The 19,622-nt window shown below is 42.5% G+C and overlaps 1 protein-coding gene across 1 annotated transcript in view; it reads right to left on the bottom strand.

Moving 5' to 3' along the window:
- LOC126481362 (glutamate receptor 1-like) overlaps positions 1–19,622 on the bottom strand; it is a 1,387,178-nt gene that overhangs the window by 719,950 nt on the left and 647,606 nt on the right. Inside the window, exon 3 of the mRNA XM_050105062.1 lies at positions 9,395–9,522. Within this exon, the coding sequence (XP_049961019.1) occupies positions 9,395–9,522 (128 nt within the window). The remainder of the gene's footprint in view (positions 1–9,394; positions 9,523–19,622) is intronic.

The raw sequence follows: 19,622 nt of genomic DNA, 5'->3' as shown, positions 1-19,622 counted from the left end.
TTTTGATTAGCTGTTGCCCAAAAGCAGTGCTCGTACCATAGTTGTAGCTTTCTTACACCTATTTTCCCACTCTTCCTTGCCCTGAAGTAAATATTCTCTGCTAGCCTAACAAGATAAACGACAGCGTCATCTTCAAACAACCGAAGAGGGCTGCTCCAATTGTCTCACAAATCGTTTATGTAGATAATGAACGGCAAAGGGCCTATAACACTACATAGGGAACACCAGACATCACTTCTGTTTTTCTGGATGACTTTCCGTCAATTACTACGAACTGTGACCTCACTGACAGGAAATGCGAATCCAGTCACGTAACTGAGACTATATTCCATAAGCACGCAATTTCACTACAAGCCGCTTGTGTGGTACCGAGTGAAAAGCCTTCCGGAAATCCAGAAATACGGAATTGATCTGAAATCCCTTGTCAATAGCACTCAACACTTCATGTGAATAAAGAGCTTGTTTTTTCCTAGGAACGGTGTTTTCTAAACCCATGTTGACTGTGTGTCAATAAATCTTTTTCTTCGAGGTAATTCATAATGTTCAAACACAATATAAGTTCCAAAATCCTGCTGCATATCGACGTAATATGGACCTATAATTAAGTGGATTACGTCTACTACCTTTCTTGAATATTGGTGTCACCTGTGCAACTTTCCAGTCTTCGGGTACGGATCATTCGTCATGCGAACGGTTGTATATGATTGTTAAATATGGAGCTAATACGTCTGCATACTCCGAAAGGAAACTGACTGGTATACAGTCTGGACCAGAAGAGTTGCTTTTATTGTTTTAAGTTGCTTCACTACTCCGAGGATATTTACTTCTACGTTACTCATGTTGGCAGCTGTTCTCGATTCGAATTCTGGAATATATACTTCGTCTTGTTTTGTGAAGACATTTCGGAAGATTGTGTTTAGGAACTCCGCTTTGGCAGCAGTGTCTTCAATAGTATCTCCATTGCTATAGCGCAGAGAAGGCTTTGATTGTTTCGTGCCGCTAACACACTTCACATACGACCAGAATCTCTTTGGATTTTCTGCCAGGCTTCGAGACAAAATTTCGTTGTGGAAACTGTTATAAGCATCTCGTACTGAAGTTTGCTCTAAATTCGAGCTTCTCTAACAGATCGCCAATCTTGGGGATTTTGCGTCTGTTTAAATTTGACATGTTTGTTTCGTTGTTTCTGCAACACTTTTCTAACCCGTTGTGTGTACCAAGGAGGATCAGCTCCATCGTTTGTTAATTTATTTGGTATGAATCTCTCAATTGCGGCCGATACTATTTCTTTGTATTTAAGCCACATTTGGTCTACACTTACATATTAATTTGGAATGAGTGAAGATTGTCTCTCAGGAAGGCATGAAGTAAATTTTTATCTGCTTTTTTGAATAGGTATATGTTTCGATAATTTGGGGATTGCAATATTCAGTCTCGCTACAACAACCCTGTGTTCACTAATCCCTGAATCGATTTTGATGGTCATTATTAACTCAGGATTATATGTCGCTGAGAGGTCAAGTGTGTTTTCACAACCGTTTACTATTCGCGTGGGCTCATGAACTTTTTAACTGCTTGAAATAATTTTAGCACAATTTCGGATGATATTTTATGCGTACCTCCGGAACTGAACATGTTTTTTCGCCAACATATCGAGAGTAAATTAAAGTCAGCATCAACTATTATAGTATGAGTCGGATACGTGTTTGAAACCGAACTCTAGTTTTCTTTGAACCTTTCAGCAACTGTATCGTCTGAATTGGGAGGTCGGTAAAAGTATCCAATTATTATTTTATTCTGGTTGCAAACAATGACTTCTGTCTATACTTTCGCCACAAGTTAAACTACTAACAGCAACAAACACGCAACGGCCAACCGTGTTTAGCCTATCCTTTTGGAACACCGTTAGGTTCGTGGCAAAAATTTCGGCTGAGCTTATATCCGGATGTAGCCAGCTTTCAGTCCCTATAACGATTTGAGCATCATTGATTCCTATTAGCGCTTGGAGCTCTGGTACTTTCCCAAAAACACCTACGCCAATTTACAACTGTTATACCAATGGTTCCTGTATCTACGTTCTTCCTGTGTTCAACCTGCACCCTTTGTGAGTGAAGCCCTTCTTGTGTTTTCCCGACACCCTCTAACTTAAGAAACAGCTCAGTCCACGTCACACAGCCCCTGCTACCCATGTAGCCGCCTCCTGCGTATGGTGGACACCTGACCTATTCAGAGGAAACCGAAACCCAACCACCCTTTGGCGCAAGTCGAGGAATCTGCAGACTACATGGTCACAGAACCGTCTGAGCCTCTGATTCAGACCCTCCACTCGACTCTGTACCAGAGTCCGCAATCGGTCCTGTCGACGATACTGCAAATGGTCAGCTCTGCTTTCATCTTTGCAAGCATAACTGGCAGCCCTTACCACTTCTGTTAGCAGGCCGAAACCAAAGAGAATCTCTTCTGAGCAAAGTGACACACATCATTGAAACCGACATGAGCAACCACCTGCAAATGGCTGCCTCGCCAATGTTGTTGTTTCAAACTCGTTCAAATGGCTCTGAGCACTATGGGACTTAACTTCTTTCATTGGAAGGGTGTTGCTTTGGCAACTCAGTTGATAATTGATGGTTGCAGTGCTGACTTCTGAGGTCATAAGTCCCCTAGAACTCAGAACTACTTAAACCTAACCAACCTAAGGACATCACACACATCCATGCCCGAGGCATGATTCGAACCTGCGACCGTAGCGGTCGCGCATTTCCAGACTGTAGCGCTTAGAACCGCTCGGCCACTCAGGCCGGCAATGTTTTTGGTTCCCAAATGCAATGCTGTAGGCTATATGCCCATTGTGGACTATCGAACCCTTAAACAGAATGTTGCTTTGGTGTCGGTGCCCTTGCCTGATCTTCACACGTGCGTTACTTGGTTTGCAGGAGCGCGCTGTTCCACTGTATTGGACATGAATTAGGCCTACCACCGATACGTCTAACTAAAGAATCGAAGACTATGAATGATTGCCGCACGGACTGGAACTTGTTTGACTTCTACGGGATTCCTTTTAGGATGGAAACCTGTGCAGCAGTGTATCTCATTTTCTATATTTCATCTTGGGTGAACTGAAATTCTGTTGTGTATATAATTACCTCAGCAACGAGGTTGTTTATAGCAACACCTTTGGTGGATACGTCCAGCATCTTACGCAGATATCGCACCTTTTATGAAGGCGTGAATAACTGTCGTACCAATTATGGTTAATTTGGCCCAGGCTGAGACTTCCTGGGCCGCCTAATTTCTGCCAGTGGTGTTCAAATTGATAATAAGCACACCAGCGCCATTTACAGTCTTCTGCCCAGTACGTCTAAGAAAGGGTTTACACGGCTTATCCATATGGTGAATTCTACCAAGAAGTTTATTTCGAACTGTTCTCAACCAGCTACCCCATTTAACTAACTTCATCGTAAGGGAGAGCCTTTTATTTGTCAGACACTCAGCAGTAATTTTTTATGCGTTGAAGAAGGCTCTCAGTAACGTCTCTACGCTAGCGATTCCAGATTTTCAGCGTCCATTTATTGCATGGACCAATGGTTCCAATTCAAGGGTTGCTGTCGTCCTTTTACAAAGATTTGACAGAAATCGTTGGACGACCGCAAGTGCGTCGTGGGCTCTGTCAGCAGCAGACGTTAAATACTACGTACACGAGTTGGAGGCCTTGGTAGTTTCATGTGGGCTGGTGAAATTTATGTTTTACTTGCAGCATAATAATTTATTAGCAACTAACAATGGGATGCTAAGTTGAGTACTGGCTAGGCCCCATAAACTGGCAGGATAGCATATTGGGCAGTTTGAATTTCAGCTTTCCATTTTGTAGCATAGCATATAAATGGTTGCGACAATTAGCTAACAGATGCACTGAGTCACATGTTTACTGAGGATCAGGAGACCCTGAGTCCACGCAATGTGATGGTTACTATACTAACAGACGCTCCATTGTGACTTTGTAGGTTTTCTAGGAGTAATAATTCTCGGTACTTTGTTGGGTTTCTAGGAGTAATAATTCTCGGTACTATCCTTGGGTGTGCTGCCAGATCCTAAAATTGACATGACTCAGCAAACTCGAAGAGATTCCAGAGATTGCATCAGCTTCAGGGATCTAGAGGAAGCTGCATGAACGGGATCAAGTGCTCAAGAATATCACCATTTCAGTGGGAAGAAAGTTGTTGTGTAACATCTTAAAAAAGACTCCTGTGTTCGTGTATTTATTATGACAAGAAGTTAATGATTTGTCTCCCTAAGGAGTTAATCCCGGCTGTATTTAAAAATTTTCATCGTTCCTTTCGTGAGGATCATTTAGGGACCATTAAGGCCATTATAAAGATTAAAGAGCATCTTACGTGGTCATCTCTAAATTCAGTTGTTAGAATGTTGATCAAGCAGTGTCAGGAATGTCAGTCTGCGATGGTAAATCTCAGTTAGTGCTGTGGTTTGTTGCGCTATAGTTGGGTAGAGAGTTCAATGGTAAAAGTAGTTGTGGGTTATTTAGTGCTGCTTCCGCGCACTAAGGGTGGGAATAAGTATGTTTTCGTTGTGATGGAAGTTTCCATCTGTTTTGTCTGGCTAATCCCAAGTAGAGGAATGACTACAACTTTGACTTTGGCAATATATTATCTTACTTTGGCCTTCCAAAAACGCTAGTCATTGATAATGCAATAATACAGCTATCTTAACTTCTAGAGAACTCAGGAAATTTTATTTTGGTAATATCATATCACAAGTCAGTACCATCCTACACTATCCTCAATCTTCGCTTGCAGAACGTGTTAATAAAAACCTGAAATCAGCTCTGATAATCTCTGATAGCCAATCGCCGAGTAGCTGGGATAAATCTATTAGCTGGCTTAATTTTGCTTTAAATTCCGGTTTGCACGATGTGCATAAGACCACCCCTCCAAAATTAATGTTTGTCTCCCCGATTAACTTTCCGCTAACAAACTTTTGGCCCATCAATGACCACTTACATGAAGAAATTGTTCCGGACACCATTAAGAGTAATTGGAGTAAGGCGATTAATATCGTTCGTTTTGCACACAGGCTGGGGGCCCTCACGGATATGACGACCGTAGGCGGCCTGCCTTGTTAAGGATTAGGGATTTTGTTTTCGTACAGAATTGTTAGGTCCAGAGCAAGGGAGAAGACACAATTTCTGACAAACTCTTGGCGCGTTTTGTTGGAATGTGCCAAGTTATAAAGATGTCCACACCGGTTAACTCCAAGTTAAAAATGTAGCTAGCTGTAAACTCTATGGGCTAGTCAGGTGAAGGCTGGTAAATCTTCTGACGGCTGTGAGCCCAGCTGAGCTCGATGAAAAAAGGAAAGAAGAATAGGGTAAGGCAAAGGTACTATTTCCAAGTTTACTTCGCCCTTTCTCCTCCTCTCACATATTTGACTTCTAAGGTGGGCGGAATGAGCCGTGCGGTGCTTCTGCATGTAATTAGAAGCAGGATTCAATGACTTTGCCTGTAGCTAAGCAACGGCCTGCTTGGTATCCCACTAGAGGCACGCGGGCGGTGTGCCGCATCGACTTAATGCCATCTCAGCCCAGCACGGCATCAGTTGTTGCCCACTAGTAATTGGAGGATGGCTATCCAACGGCAGGAGCTGGCGGTTATGTGGATCACGAACTCTGCAAGCAACTGCCAGAACTGAATAGCAGTTTGAGCGCTAGTCTGAATTGCCAATGTGTCAGTTTACACGGCGGAGAACATAGCGCTCAAACCTGGAGGAAGATGGTGCTACTATTACGCCTGCTGGTGGCTATCTGCAGAAATTGCATACAAATTGTAATGGCTGAGGCATAAGATCTTGCTTGGTGAGCTTCGTAATGAGCCTAGTTGTAGTTATCCGTTCTGCCGTGGGGGTCTTTATACCTTTGCTTCAGTTGACCGCAGTGCTGCTAAGAAGCTTCGACAGTACTTACATTCGTAAAACTGTATTGCTTCACGTTTATTGCTATTTATTGCCTTCGTGATCTGTGATAATTCAAGAATGTTGTGAGTTGTACCTCGAATGTGTAGTCGGAATAAAGGGAAATTCAGTTTTCATGTCTTAATTAAAGCCGTGTGCGCATTCTGGTTCGCATTATTTTTGTTCATATTTTCATGAATTTTAAAAAGAAAAGCTATGTACATTGCTGAGAGTTCGTGTCTGTTTATTTTGCAGATATTCCTGTTTATTCATTTTTATTGGATTTGAGCCTGATTTGTAATTTAGAATTATTATTTGGGTTGACCAAGGTATGCAGGGTAAAATACTCGTATATTACTGCTAGCTGAGGCCAGCTGGTCGTTTGTTCTTTAATCGCTGCCCATGTATTTTATGATGTCCTGAAATATTTCCCTTTGCCAGGTCCGAGCTGGTAACTAAATGTCCCTTCGTGTTAGTTTATGGATCCACAACATCTGCTATTGGAATTGTTTTCTGTCTTTTTAGTTAATATTTTGCTTGTAAGTATATGTTAAAACTGAACCACCGGATGAAGGTAAAGCTTAATATTTTTTTTGTGCCAATCCTTTTGACAGCAGGTCTACATCTAAGTATATACTCCGCTAGCCATCAAGCGGTGTGTGGCGGAGGGCACAATTCGGGCCAAAGTCTCATTCCCCCAACCCTCTGTTCCACTCGCGGATCGCACGAGGGAAAAACGACTGTCTGAACGCTTCACTACGAGCTCTAATTTCACTTTTCACTTATCTTTGAATGGTGAGCATTGTGCGACTTGAAAGTTGGTGATAATAATGTGTTCTCTACATCCTCTGGGAAGAACGGATTTCGGAATTTAGCGTGTGTGTGAAATCTTATGGGACTTAACTGCTAAGATCATCAGTCCCTAAGCTTACACACTACTGAACCTAAATTATCCTAAGGACAAACACACACACCCATGCCCGAGGGAGGACTCGAACCTCCGCCGGAACCAGCCGCACAGTCCATGACTGCAGCGCCCTAGACCGCGCGGCTCGGAATTTAGTGAGCAGCCCCTTCCGTTTAGCACGTCGTCTGTCTCCAAGTGTATCCCACTTCAAACTTTCTATGAGACGTGTAACGCTCTTGGGAACGACGGCCGTTTACTATTGAAACACCTTCAGCCATCCTTATGATTTTATCTATTTCTCAGCTGGCAGTTTCGGCGCTTCAGTGCGCCTTCTTCAGGCTGTAGTTGATGCTGAAAGGACTGACACGAACCCTATATATATCGCATCAGTTCGAAGTCATTTTCTCACCGACCCAGTCTGCTGTTACTGCGTCTCTACTGACAACGCGATATTCGTCGTCTTCTTTTCTGCTGGCTGGTCAGTCTCTCGTGGCGTCTAGTGGTTGATTCTGCACCGCATAAGGCAGTCCGGGTACTTTTTATCAGACAGTGTATTACAGACGATTTGAACATATTTTCCATAATGTCGAATAGTTGCTACAAATCAAAAAACAGCAATAAAAATATGTTTCATTGAGAGCATAATTGAATATACCAGTTTTTTACTTTTCACCTTCCCATTTCTGTGTAGAAGTCTCTAGTCAATCCGCTTAAACCCAAATATAATTTTTTTAAAATCCATGTTCGAAAATTTAACAATTGTTTCGTTTTTTACACTTTCTAACGGATTCTATGCAGTGTGAAGTCGAGAATAGAATTAGAACTGAAATATTTAGGTAAGGGTAGAAAGCTAAATAAGGGCGGTGAAGTTTTTCGAGGAAGGGTAACTGGTACAATGTGACAGCACCCAGCATATACAATGACGAAAACAATCGCAACACTGAATTGTGCAAGGTAAACGAAAGTTGGTAGGCATATCTACATCTTAAAGTCGATGTCTACTCAAATTTTGCGTCAGCTAGATAAGAAGGACTCTAGTGGCGACACTGCGAGAATGCAAGTCAGGTTTGCTCTAACACACGCTCTCGTGAGAGCTAGTTACCTTAAGAGTGGACTTGGCGAGTTAATGTTCATCTAGAATGCCTTTAAGGCCACTAAGTCGTCATTATCAACAACTCACTGAGTTTGAGCGAGCTCGTGTAATAAGGCTAAAAGAAACTCGAGGTTCCCTCCGCGATATTGCACAAAGATTTGGCAGGAACCAGACAATGTGTATGATTTCTAGCAGCAGCGGTCACGAAAATTTACAGTCGCAAGAAGTTAGGGCTCCGGACGCCAACGTGGCACTACCAAGAGTGGATACCATTGTGTTCGGCGTGTGGCTTCGGCACATCGTACTGCAGTAGCCATTTGAGCGGCATTTGGCACCACAAGGAGACCACGAAATGTTATAGGTAAGTTTCTTCAAAGACAGCGCCAGGTTAGACAACCTGTAGAGTTCATTCCGTTGATCCCAAACCGCCGCCATTTTCGATTTCAGCGGTGTCAAGCGAGAGCTCGTTGGAAGGCAGAGTGGAGATCTGTTGTGTTTTCTCATGAAAGCTGGTGGTGCCTCGGTGCCAGTGATGGCCGTTGGGGTTGGAAGGAGTCCATTTGAGGGCCTGCAACAAACCAGAATGCGTGCTATACATACTGGACCTAAACCTGAAGTTACGGTCTGGGGTGCGATTTCGGTTGGCAGCAAGAGCATTCTCGAGGTAATCACATGCAACCTGCCTTCAAACTGGTACGTCAGTCTCGTAATTCGACCAGCTATGCTGCCATTCATGAACAGCATCCCAAGGGTGGGGGCGGTTACAACACGATAACCGTCACCCACAAACCGCTGTTGTAACCCAACATGCTCTACAAAGCGTCAACGTGTTGCCATGGTTTGCTCGATCACCAGACCTGTCTACAATCGAGGATATATGGAGTATCATCGGACGACAACCACAATGTCATCGACAAACAGCATTAACGGTTAGTAATTGGCAACCAATGCTGTACAATCGCAATAAAGTCATGAGATGTTCAATTGACTCTTTTATTGCGATTTTACAAAATTGGCTGCCAATTATTAACATAAAAATGATCGCAGACCTCAGACGGGATTTTATGTCCTGTATATCAGCATTAAACGTCCCTGTATTGACTTACAAAGTGAACAGTCATGGAACTCCATCTCGCAAACTGCCATCCGGCATCTGTATAACACGATGCATGCATGTTTGCATGCTTGCAGTCACTATTCTGGAGATAACATCGTTAGTAATGGCTGATCTCCCGCTTACATTAACCTATGCCGGGTTAATCACTGCACAATGTTCATCACTTAAATATGTTCCTAGACAAATATATTACCAAAATTTCACTAATCTACATTAATTTTTTGTGTGCGATATTTATCAGGCAGTGTATTTAGTGAGACGCCTGTATGTTTTTATTCTACATGAGACTGTTGAGAGGTCAGTGATGAGTACTCACGTTCTCGGGGAACCACGGCGTGACGAAGGGCATCTGGAAGGTGTTGCTGTAGGAGTGCAGCGTGTCGAACGAGTCGGGGCTGACGGCGCCCACCAGGGAGAACACACCGCGGGAGAACTGCCCGCAGACTGCAACACAAACACAACAACACCCTTTATGGAGAGGCAGACACTGCCCTCATCTAAGGAAAATACAAATATGGCATTTCAGTATTTGATCGCTATTTTTTAGTTTCAATGACCGATTTCGGGCTAGCTGCCCATCTTCAGATCATATATTTCAGTTACAGAGTAACGTGTCAGTACAGAACTATCGGTTAGTGAACCGGTTTCGGGCTAGCTGCCCATCTTCAGATCATATATTGCAGCTACAGAGTAACGTATCAGTACAGAACTATCGGTTAGTGAACCGATAGTTCTGTACTGAAAAGTTACTCTGTAACTGCAATAAATGATCTGAAGATGGGCAACTAGCCTGAAACCGGTAATTAAAAAAAAATAGCGATCAAAGAATGAAATGCCATATTTTTATTTAAAGAACGATCGCGGAAATCCCATTTAAGACATCATGTCTAGTTTTGATAAGAAAATACATTGAAGTGCCAAAGAAATTGGTATAGGTATGATTATTCAAATACAGAGATACGTAAACAGGCAGAATACGATGCTGCGGTCGGCAACGCCTATATAAGACAATGTGTGCTGGCGCACTTGTTAGATCGGTTACTGCTGCTACAATGGCAGGTTATCTGGGTCCAGCAACACTGACATTGGACTGTTGATGATTGTAACATGTTGCCTGGTCATACGAGTCTCATTTCAAATTGTATCGAGTCGATGGACTTATACGGGTATGGAAAGAACCTCATGAATCCATGGACCCTGCATGTCAGCAGGGGACTGTTTAAGCAGGTGGAGGCTTTGTAATGGTGTGGGGCGTGTGCAGCTGGAGTTATATGGGATCCCTGATGCGTCTAGATACGACAGGTGACACGTACGTAAGCAATCTGTCTGACAACCTGCATCCATTCATGTCCATTCTGACGGACTTGGGCAATTTCAGCAGGACAATGCGACACCCCATAAGTCCAGAATTGCTGCACAGTGGCTCCAGAACACTCTTCTGGCACTAAACACTTCCGCTGGCCACCTAAGTCTCGACACGAACATTACTGAGCATATTTGGGATGCGTTGCAAAGTGCCATTCAGAAGACATTTTCACCCCATCGGACTCTTGCGGATTTATGGATAGCCCTGCAGGTTCGATGGTGTTAATTCTCTCCAGCACTACTTCAGACATTAGTCCAGTTCATACCACGTAGTATTGAGGCACTTTTTCGTGCTCGCGGGGGCGTACACTATATTAGGCAGGTGTGCCAGTTTCTTTGGTTCTTCAGTATACTAAAGCATCACTTTCTGTTCGGTCGCTTTGGAATTCGGATAGTCTACTGCATATTGTTTGGTCTTCATCCGAAGACCAATTTCATGCCACTCTTAAACCTTGTCTACTCTGTAAAAATCTCTTGATTTATGAGTGACTATTGCAACTGCATTAACACGAATCTGATTACTTCGAGCTTTGGTATCCCTCTACCAACCTCCAGTCTCCCCTTCCCCACATCACGCTGCCATTACCAAACTGACGGTTCCCGTATACTTCAGTAAGTGTCATATCAATCAATCTCGTCTTTATCTATTTTTTTTTCCCCCAATTCGATTCAGTACCAACTCATTAGTTATTCGACACCCCCATATAATCTTTAGCATTCGTTCGCAGCATCATATTTCAAAAGCTTCTATTTACTTTTTTCCTTACCTGTTTATCGTCCACGTTCGGCTTTCTTGGACACTCCAGTCAAACACCATCAGAAGAGACTTCCAGATATTTAAATTTATATTCGTTGTTAGCCCAGTTATCATTTTGAGAAACATTTTTCTTGATATTGCCAGTCTGTATCTTCTCTATTACTGCTATACCAATAGCAAAACTCATATTCTACTTTCAGTTTTTCATTTCCTCATAGAAATCCCTCATTTTCACCTGATTAAAGTGGACTGCATTCTGTTATCCTTGCTTTACTTTCGTCAGTATTCCTCTTATCAACCACTATAGTGAAGTAAGATGCTGTCCAAAACTCTCTTTGTCACGCTTTAGTCCAGATGACAAATCGTTTTCTATTTAGGGCTAATTTTGGCGTCATATAGTAATACTCCGTGTGATCGTTTTAATGACACACCGAGAAGCAGATGAAAAATTTACGGTTCATGTGTCCGCTATCTTGTCCTCAATTATGTTGAATCGTGCAGGGAACTGTGTTTCGTCGAGGAGAAGAATGGAAAATTAGAATGTAAAGTCCGGACGATAATGAGGCCACTGCAAGGGGAGGACATGCTTGGTTTAGTGACGTGCAGAGAAGGAAATCGGCCTTAGGTTTTTCCACGTCTTCTTCGAAGCAGTCGTGCCAGCACTTGCTTTAACTAATATGGGGAAACCACGCCTGAAACTGCATCTGAACGACTGGACCTAGAGTTAAAATGCCATCCTCCACAATGTGAATCCACTATCGAAATTTGCTGGACATTATACATACTTCCAGTACATTTTTCTTAATGAAGAAAACAAAATTTATGAGTGTAATTAAAAATTTTCTCATAGGATTCCTTGTGTATCTGCCACGGGCTTCATTTTGGTACCTTACGTGACTAGCCTGGGCACAAATGGGCCTTTTCACTTTTGACTTATTTTTGTATGAAAAGCTATCACTTTATCAGTTTAAGTTATTTACTGATCGCTGTGCTTATTAGATGCAACACAGATAATAAATTTTGTACTGTACTCCCCCACGTCAATGGTTTACTTTAATCTGCTATCAGATTCAAGTTATTACGTAGTTCTGTTAGTACATATACTAACAAACGATATGTCAGCAATAAATATAAAACTGTGTGTATAACACATATTGTTTTCCAGGCATTGCCTACGAAACTATATACATCAATACGTTCTGTTGGCTATTGCTTGTCTTTGATAAACTTTTTTTCCAACGCCTGAAAACCGTAGCAAGCGTTCTTTAACATTGTTTTTGTACTCGCTATAATTTTTGTGCTATGGGATGAGTGCTATTGTCATACAGTTACCTTTTTCTGCTAGTAATTCTTAGTAATTACTGCTATCAAGATATCAATACATGTTTGTAAATGTTCCGTGTGTCATAGGAAACAAACTGAAATCTGAAAAAAGGCTACTATTAGAGTGATAAATTAAATTTCGTTTTTAGTTGGAATACTTTCCTTTCTTGGAGTGCTACCTTATACAATTTTTTGGGCATCAATTTAAGCACAAGGAATATTTTAGTGCGTGGTTAAACACACTGGGGAGCCTCAAGACGGCATCGTAGTGCATCTGTTCGTTTATGAGCTTCGGAGACGACGTTAACTAGATAGTAGATCAACGAATCATTAGCATCTGCTCAGTGAACGTAATAAATATCCAAGATCTTTAACAGCTAATGAAACGGTCAACATCGCAATTAATCATTTTTTTTAAGAGTGAAAACTGTTTTCGGCCTTTATCCTGGCCGTCTTCAGTTCTACACCATACAGCTGAAGTTGGCGGTGCGCGGAACAACTGCGTGACGCCACGGTCATTTATTTTCTAAATTAAAGGTGGACTGGAAGAAAGGAAAGGAAAGGGAAAGAAATGATGCTGTCAGCTGCATCGGGACTTCATGCGGAATCGGCGAGTGAAAATATGTGTCGGACATGGACTCGAACCCTGGATTTCCTACTTATTGGCCAGTTGCGTTGACCACTGCACACAGTGTTATTCGGAAACGCGCGGACAATCACATTATCACCTAGTGCCACCACTCATCCACATTCCCTGTCAATGTCCTCCGTACTCGCTAATTTTAGATTCCCGTGGGAGATCGAACGTAAATGCGCATCTGGATGGTTGAGGATTCATAGCCTATAGAGGCTAATCAATCAAATGAATGTGTTGTGCCCATGTCCGAGAGAACAGAAGCCACAGATTGGTATAACCATGCAAGGCCGTTTATTGAACAATAAACGATCGTGGCATCACGCCACCGTTCTGTTCACCGCCGACTTCAGCCCATTGGTGCCGTAGAGCTGATGAGGGCCAGCATAAAGACTAAATCCTTCGATCTCTTTGAAATAAATGAATATTTGCGGTCTTGGCTGTTTCATTAACTGATAATTTGCAATATATAGCTGTGTTATCTCCAATCATGTTATCTAAAATTACAATATCTTCAAGTTCTCACTACACCCTTAAGGCACAGATCAATGTTTAAGTAGCAAGTGCAGCTCTAAGACATAGGAGCGGACTCTAAATTGCAAGTGCATTCTCACCTACTGTTCAGAGAGGTTCAGTAACGCGCTTTGTCAATTTTGTTTACCTGACCTTATCCTAATTTCGATTTTCAATAAATATCTGACACACTGAAATGCTAAGTAGATGAGTGAATGATTACTTACAGGGCATGCCCAACGCATTCGGTTGTGCCTACCCACTGCTTTAAAGATCAAACATTTTCGTGCACAGTTGTTATTATTAGTAGTGTAATTAGCATTATTTGTAATATTAATTTCATTTGGAGCTTATGTTTGTGAGGAGCTTATGTTTGTGTGCATAAATTAATTTACGGATTTTTGTTGTCTAATTGAATAAATATTGAATAAAAATAAAATAAAAAGCGGACGTAATTAAATATTTGTTTCTTTTTTTCTATTACGACGTGCGAAACATTTTAGTCTTTTACGAAGTGTTGTGTCCTCAACTGTGGGAGTCAGCACCGACATAAACACGGAAGGAGAAAGTTGCGATGGCTGGTAGCAGGAATCCAAAATTATCTGTACAAAACTTGAAGATTAATTTAACACTTAATTTCTAAAAAGAGAATAAATATAGCTAAGCTTGAGGTGTTGCTTGCGTCTCCTACAAGCAATTACTGTTCACTATTACTTTTCGCAGAACGCAGACAAAGTATCATCCTGATATTACTCAGTACTGATGCTCTCAAGTCTGCGACCGAACTGGGTCGGTCAACGATCGGTGGCTGGTTAAATCAATTTTGACGGATACTCTGAACTCTTGTCTTCTTGGATCTGTCGCTGTCTGCTCTTCGCATTGGCGCACTGGACAGCACCTTAACGATGCCATTTGGCGTCGCTGCGCTGGTCGGTGTGCAGTCGACCCTTTAGGAGTGCACACGAAGTACCATCCTTTCTAAGCAGTGTCTTATTTGAACTTGTGAATCACCGTAACTTCCTAACTTCAAAATAAATTCGATATTGCAGTGCCTGTGTCGATACAATGTTCCTGCGGATATGTGTGACTCTGAAAAACACAGGCATTCCAATATCGTATTTATCCATCGATACCATGCAGCGAATTTCACTTAAAATGTCCTCCTCTGTACTGGAATTACGTAACTGTGACGCAGGAACGACCACATATGGAAGTTTTGATGTGGTCGATGGTCACGCACGGATAGCCAAAGCGGTACCGTGACAGAAGGCGGGCGTGCTCGGCGCTCAGAGCTGCGCTCCCCGGGCGTGTTTTTCTTAACACGTTGCAACATGGTACTACGTCGCTATCTTCCTTTGAGCTCTGGCCTGCAATAGTGTTATACTACCGCTCTGCGATTATAAAGATCACGTTCCGAGTGGAATATGTACGACATCGAGTGCACGAAGTGCAACAGTTTATACGTGAGGAACATCCCGCACCTCAAGATGATGTAGAAATTCACTTCTCCATCACGAGCAGCTCCGTATTCGTGAAACTGCGGACCGAATAAGTTTGCGCTGATGTTGTCCGAAGTTTCATCTCGGCTCACCACTCCCCAGGCTCGAGAGGGTGTGGATCTTTACCATGTTCCAGATGCTCGGGCACTTTTCGTCAGTTTATCGACAATGTGATGACGTTGCCCGACGTACCTTACGAGCTTGGTGCTTGACGCATGTTCCCAGGCCGCGTTGGCTACTTGAGCGACGCTATCCGGCATCCCAGCGGCTTTCTGTCACATCAGACTGTTTTTTCTCTGGAGCACAGCTGACTTGCTGCCTCTTATACGCCTGTGCGCTTGTTGTCGGTGAAGGCGGTCTACACCGAAATGCAACTGGCCCGCGCCCCAATTTGACAGAAGTATCAGCGCTACTGTTGTTGTTGTGGTCTTCAGTCCTGAGACTGGTTTGATGCAGCTCTCCATGCTACTCTATTCTGTGCAAGCTTTTTCATCTCCCAGTACCTATTGCAACCTACATCCTTCGGAATCTGCTTAGTGTATTCATCTCTTGGTCTCCCTCTACGATTTTTACCCTCCACACTGCCCTCCAATACTAAATTGGTGATCCCTTGATGCCTCAGAACATGTCCTACCAACCGATCCCTTCTTCTGGTCAAGTTATGCCACAAACTTCTCTTCTCCCCAATCCTATTCAATACCTCCTCATTATTTATGTGATCTACCCACCTTATCTTCAGCATTCTTCTGTAGCACCACATTTCGAAAGCTTCTATTCTCTTCTTGTCCAAACTATTTATCGTCCATGTTTCACTTCCATACATGGCTACACTCCATACGAATACTTTCAGAAATGACTTCCTGACACTTAAATCAATACTGGATGTTAACAAATTTCTCTTCTTCAGAAACGCTTTCCTTGCCATTGCCAGCCTACATTTTATATCCTCTCTACTTCGACCATCATCAGTTATTTTGCTCCCCAAATAGCAAAACTCCTTTACTACTTTAAGTGCCTCATTTCCTAATCTAATTCCCTCAGCATCACCCGACTTAATTAGACTACATTCCATTATCCTTGTTTTGCTTTTGTTGATGTTCATCTTATATCCTCCTTTCAAGACACTGTCCATTCCATTCAACTGCTCTTCCAAGTCCTTTGCAGTCTCTGACAGAATTACAATGTCATCGGCGAACCTCAAAGTTTTTATTTCTTCTCCATGAATTTTAATACCTACTCCGAATTTTACTTTTGTTTGCTTTACTGCTTGCTCAATATACAGATTGAACAACATCGGGGAGAGGCTACAACCCTGTCTTACTCCCTTCCCAACCACTGCTTCCCTTTCAAGTCCCTCGACTCTTATAACTGCTATCTGGTTTCTGTACAAATTGTAAATAGCCTTTCGCTCCCTGTATTTTACCCCTGCCACCTTTAGAATTTGAAAGAGAGTATTCCAGTCAACATTGTCAAAAGCTTTCTCTAAGTCTACAAATGCTAGAAACGTAGGTTTGCCTTTCCTTAATCTTTCTTCTAAGATAAGTCGTAAGGTCAGTATTGCCTCACGTGTTCCAGTGTTTCTACGGAATCCAAACTGATCTTCCCCGAGGTTGGCTTCTACTAGTTTTTCCATTCGTCTGTAAAGAATTTGTGTTAGTATTTTGCAGCTGTGACTTATTAAGCTGATAGTTCGGTAATTTTCACAACTGTCAACACCTGTTTTCTTTGGGATTGGAATTATTATATTCTTCTTGAAGTCTGAGGGTATTTCGCCTGTTTCATACATCTTGCTCACCAGATGGTAGAGTTTTGTCAGGACTGGCTCTCCCACGGAATTCAGTAGTTCCAATGGAATATTGTCTACTCCGGGGGCCTTGTTTCGACTCAGGTCTTTCAGTGCTCTGTCAAACTCTTCACGCAGTATCGTATCTCCCAATTCATCTTCATCTACATCCTCTTCCATTTCCATAATATTGTCCTCAAGTACATCGCCCTTGTATAGACCCTCTATATACTCCTTCCACCTTTCTGCTTTCCCTTCTTTGCTTAGAACTGGGTTTCCATCTGAGCTCTTGATATTCAAACAAGTTGTTCTCTTATCTCCAAAGGTCTCTTTAATTTTCCTGTAGGCGATATCTATCTTACCCCTAGTGAGATAAGCCTCTACATCCTTACATTTGTCCTCTAGCCATCCCTGCTTAGCCATTTTGCACTTCCTGTCGATCTCATTTTTGAGACGTTTGTATTCCTCTTTGCCTGTTTCACTTACTGCATTTTTATATTTTCTCCTTTCATCAATTAAATTCAATATTTCTTCTGTTACCCAAGGATTTCTTCTAGCCCTCGTCTTTTTACCTACTTGATCCTCTGCTGCCTTCACTACTTCATCCCTCAAAGCTACCCATTCTTCTTCTACTGTATTTATTTCCCCCATTCCTGTCAATTGCTCCCTTATGCTCTCCCTGAATCTCTGTACAACCTCTGGTTCTTTTAGTTTATCCAGGTCCCATCTCCTTAAATTCCCACCTTTTTGCAGTTTCTTCAGTTTTAATCTACAGGTCATAACCAATAGATTGTGGTCAGAGTCCACATCTGCCCCTGGAAATGTCTTACAATTTAAAACCTGGTTCCTAAATCTCTGTCTTACCATTATATAATCTATCTGATACCTTTTAGTATCTCCAGGGTTCTTCCATGTATACAACCTTCTTTCATGATTCTTAAAGCAAGTGTTAGCTACGATTATGTTGTGCTCTGTGCAAAATTCTACCAGGCGGCTTCCTCTTTCATTTCTGTCCCCCAATCCATATTCACCTACTATGTTTCCTTCTCTCCCTTTTCCTACACTCGAATTCCAGTCACCCATGACTATTAAATTTTCGTCTCCCTTCACAATCTGAATAATTTCTTTTATTTCATCATACATTTCTTCAATTTCTTCGTCATCTGCAGAGCTAGTTGGCATATAAACTTGTACTACTGTAGTAGGTGTGGGCTTCGTATCTATCTTGGCCACAATAATGCGTTCACTATGCTGTTTGTAGTAGCTTACCCGCATTCCTATTTTCCTATTCATTATTAAACCTACTCCTGCATTACCCCTATTTGATTTTGTGTTTATAACCCTGTAGTCACCTGATCGGAAGTCTTGTTCCTCCTGCCACCGAACTTCACTAATTCCCACTATATCTAACTTCAACCTATCCATTTCCCTTTTTAAATTTTCTAACCTACCTGCCCGATTAAGGGATCTGACATTCCACGCTCCGATCCGTAGAACGCCAGTTTTCTTTCTCCTGATAACGACATCCTCTTGAGTAGTCCCCGCCCGGAGATCCGAATGGGGGACTATTTTACCTCCGGAATATTTTACCCAAGAGGACGCCATCATCATGTAATCATACAGTAAAGCTGCATGCCCTCGGGAAAAATTACGGCTGTAGTTTCCCCTTGCTTTCAGCCGTTCGCAGTACCAGCACAGCAAGGCCGTTTTGGTTATTGTTACAAGGCCAGATCAGTCAATCATCCAGACTGTTGCCCTTGCAACTACTGAAAAGGCTGCTGCCCCTCTTCAGGAACCACACGTTTGCCTGGCCTCACTAGTGACGCAATATATGGCGGGCAGGTGGCGTCCCTTTTCTTTACACTGCTGCACACGTCATGTCGTATGTCACTTCAACTGGAAGCAACCGAATCGTTCTCGTCTCTGCCAAATTCATCTCGCCGTTTCCCCGTTTTGCGTCACGTGAAGGTTACCGTACACAGACGACCGTCGCTTCGCTCGTGGCCCGTCAGTAAGCGTCTGGCGCTTGGTCCAGACTGAATACAGACGCAAATGATGTCGTTCCTAGATGACATGATGACCTGTACTACCGGCAGACAAAGACTCATTTCGTGAATTGGTTCCGCGGCCTTGCAGTTCAATGTGTGGCTCTTTTTTTTTCTTCACTGTCGAGAAGAGTAAACTTCTCTAACTTCCTTTGTAGTGCTTTCTAAAACCCGCCGTGCTGTTGCAATGTCCTGCGATGAGCACTTGATCTCATGCGCTGTTATTAATTTTTTTGACGATATGATCCCCAGCGGCACTCCTCTTTATGAACTTGCATGGATTTCTCCACATGTCCGACGAAAAAAAGATAAGTCTCTGTTACATTGTTTGTTACCTTCTCCCTCATTTTCCTTTCGTCCTTTCTTAGGTTAGGTAGAACTGTTGGGATAGGCGTAGCTACCCCCTTTTTTATGGGTTTCTTCGCAAACATTCACGTAAAGCGGGAAGTCAGGGTTAAAGTCCCTGTTGTAACGGAACATGCTCATCTGCCATTACTGTTCGTCAACAGCAGTTGTCGATAACAGTATTATCTTTCGAGGTTTGGAAACGTCAGTACTCTCCCAGTTGCTTTTCTGAAAACTTTAATATAATTTTATACACAGTATGTTACATTTTAAGCTAAAA

The sequence above is a fragment of the Schistocerca serialis genome, chromosome 5, assembly GCF_023864345.2.
Source record: "Schistocerca serialis cubense isolate TAMUIC-IGC-003099 chromosome 5, iqSchSeri2.2, whole genome shotgun sequence".
NCBI classification, from domain to species: Eukaryota; Metazoa; Arthropoda; class Insecta; order Orthoptera; family Acrididae; genus Schistocerca; species Schistocerca serialis.
Note: the sequence above shows the minus strand (reverse complement) of the source record. Positions and strands in the feature narration are given on the sequence as shown.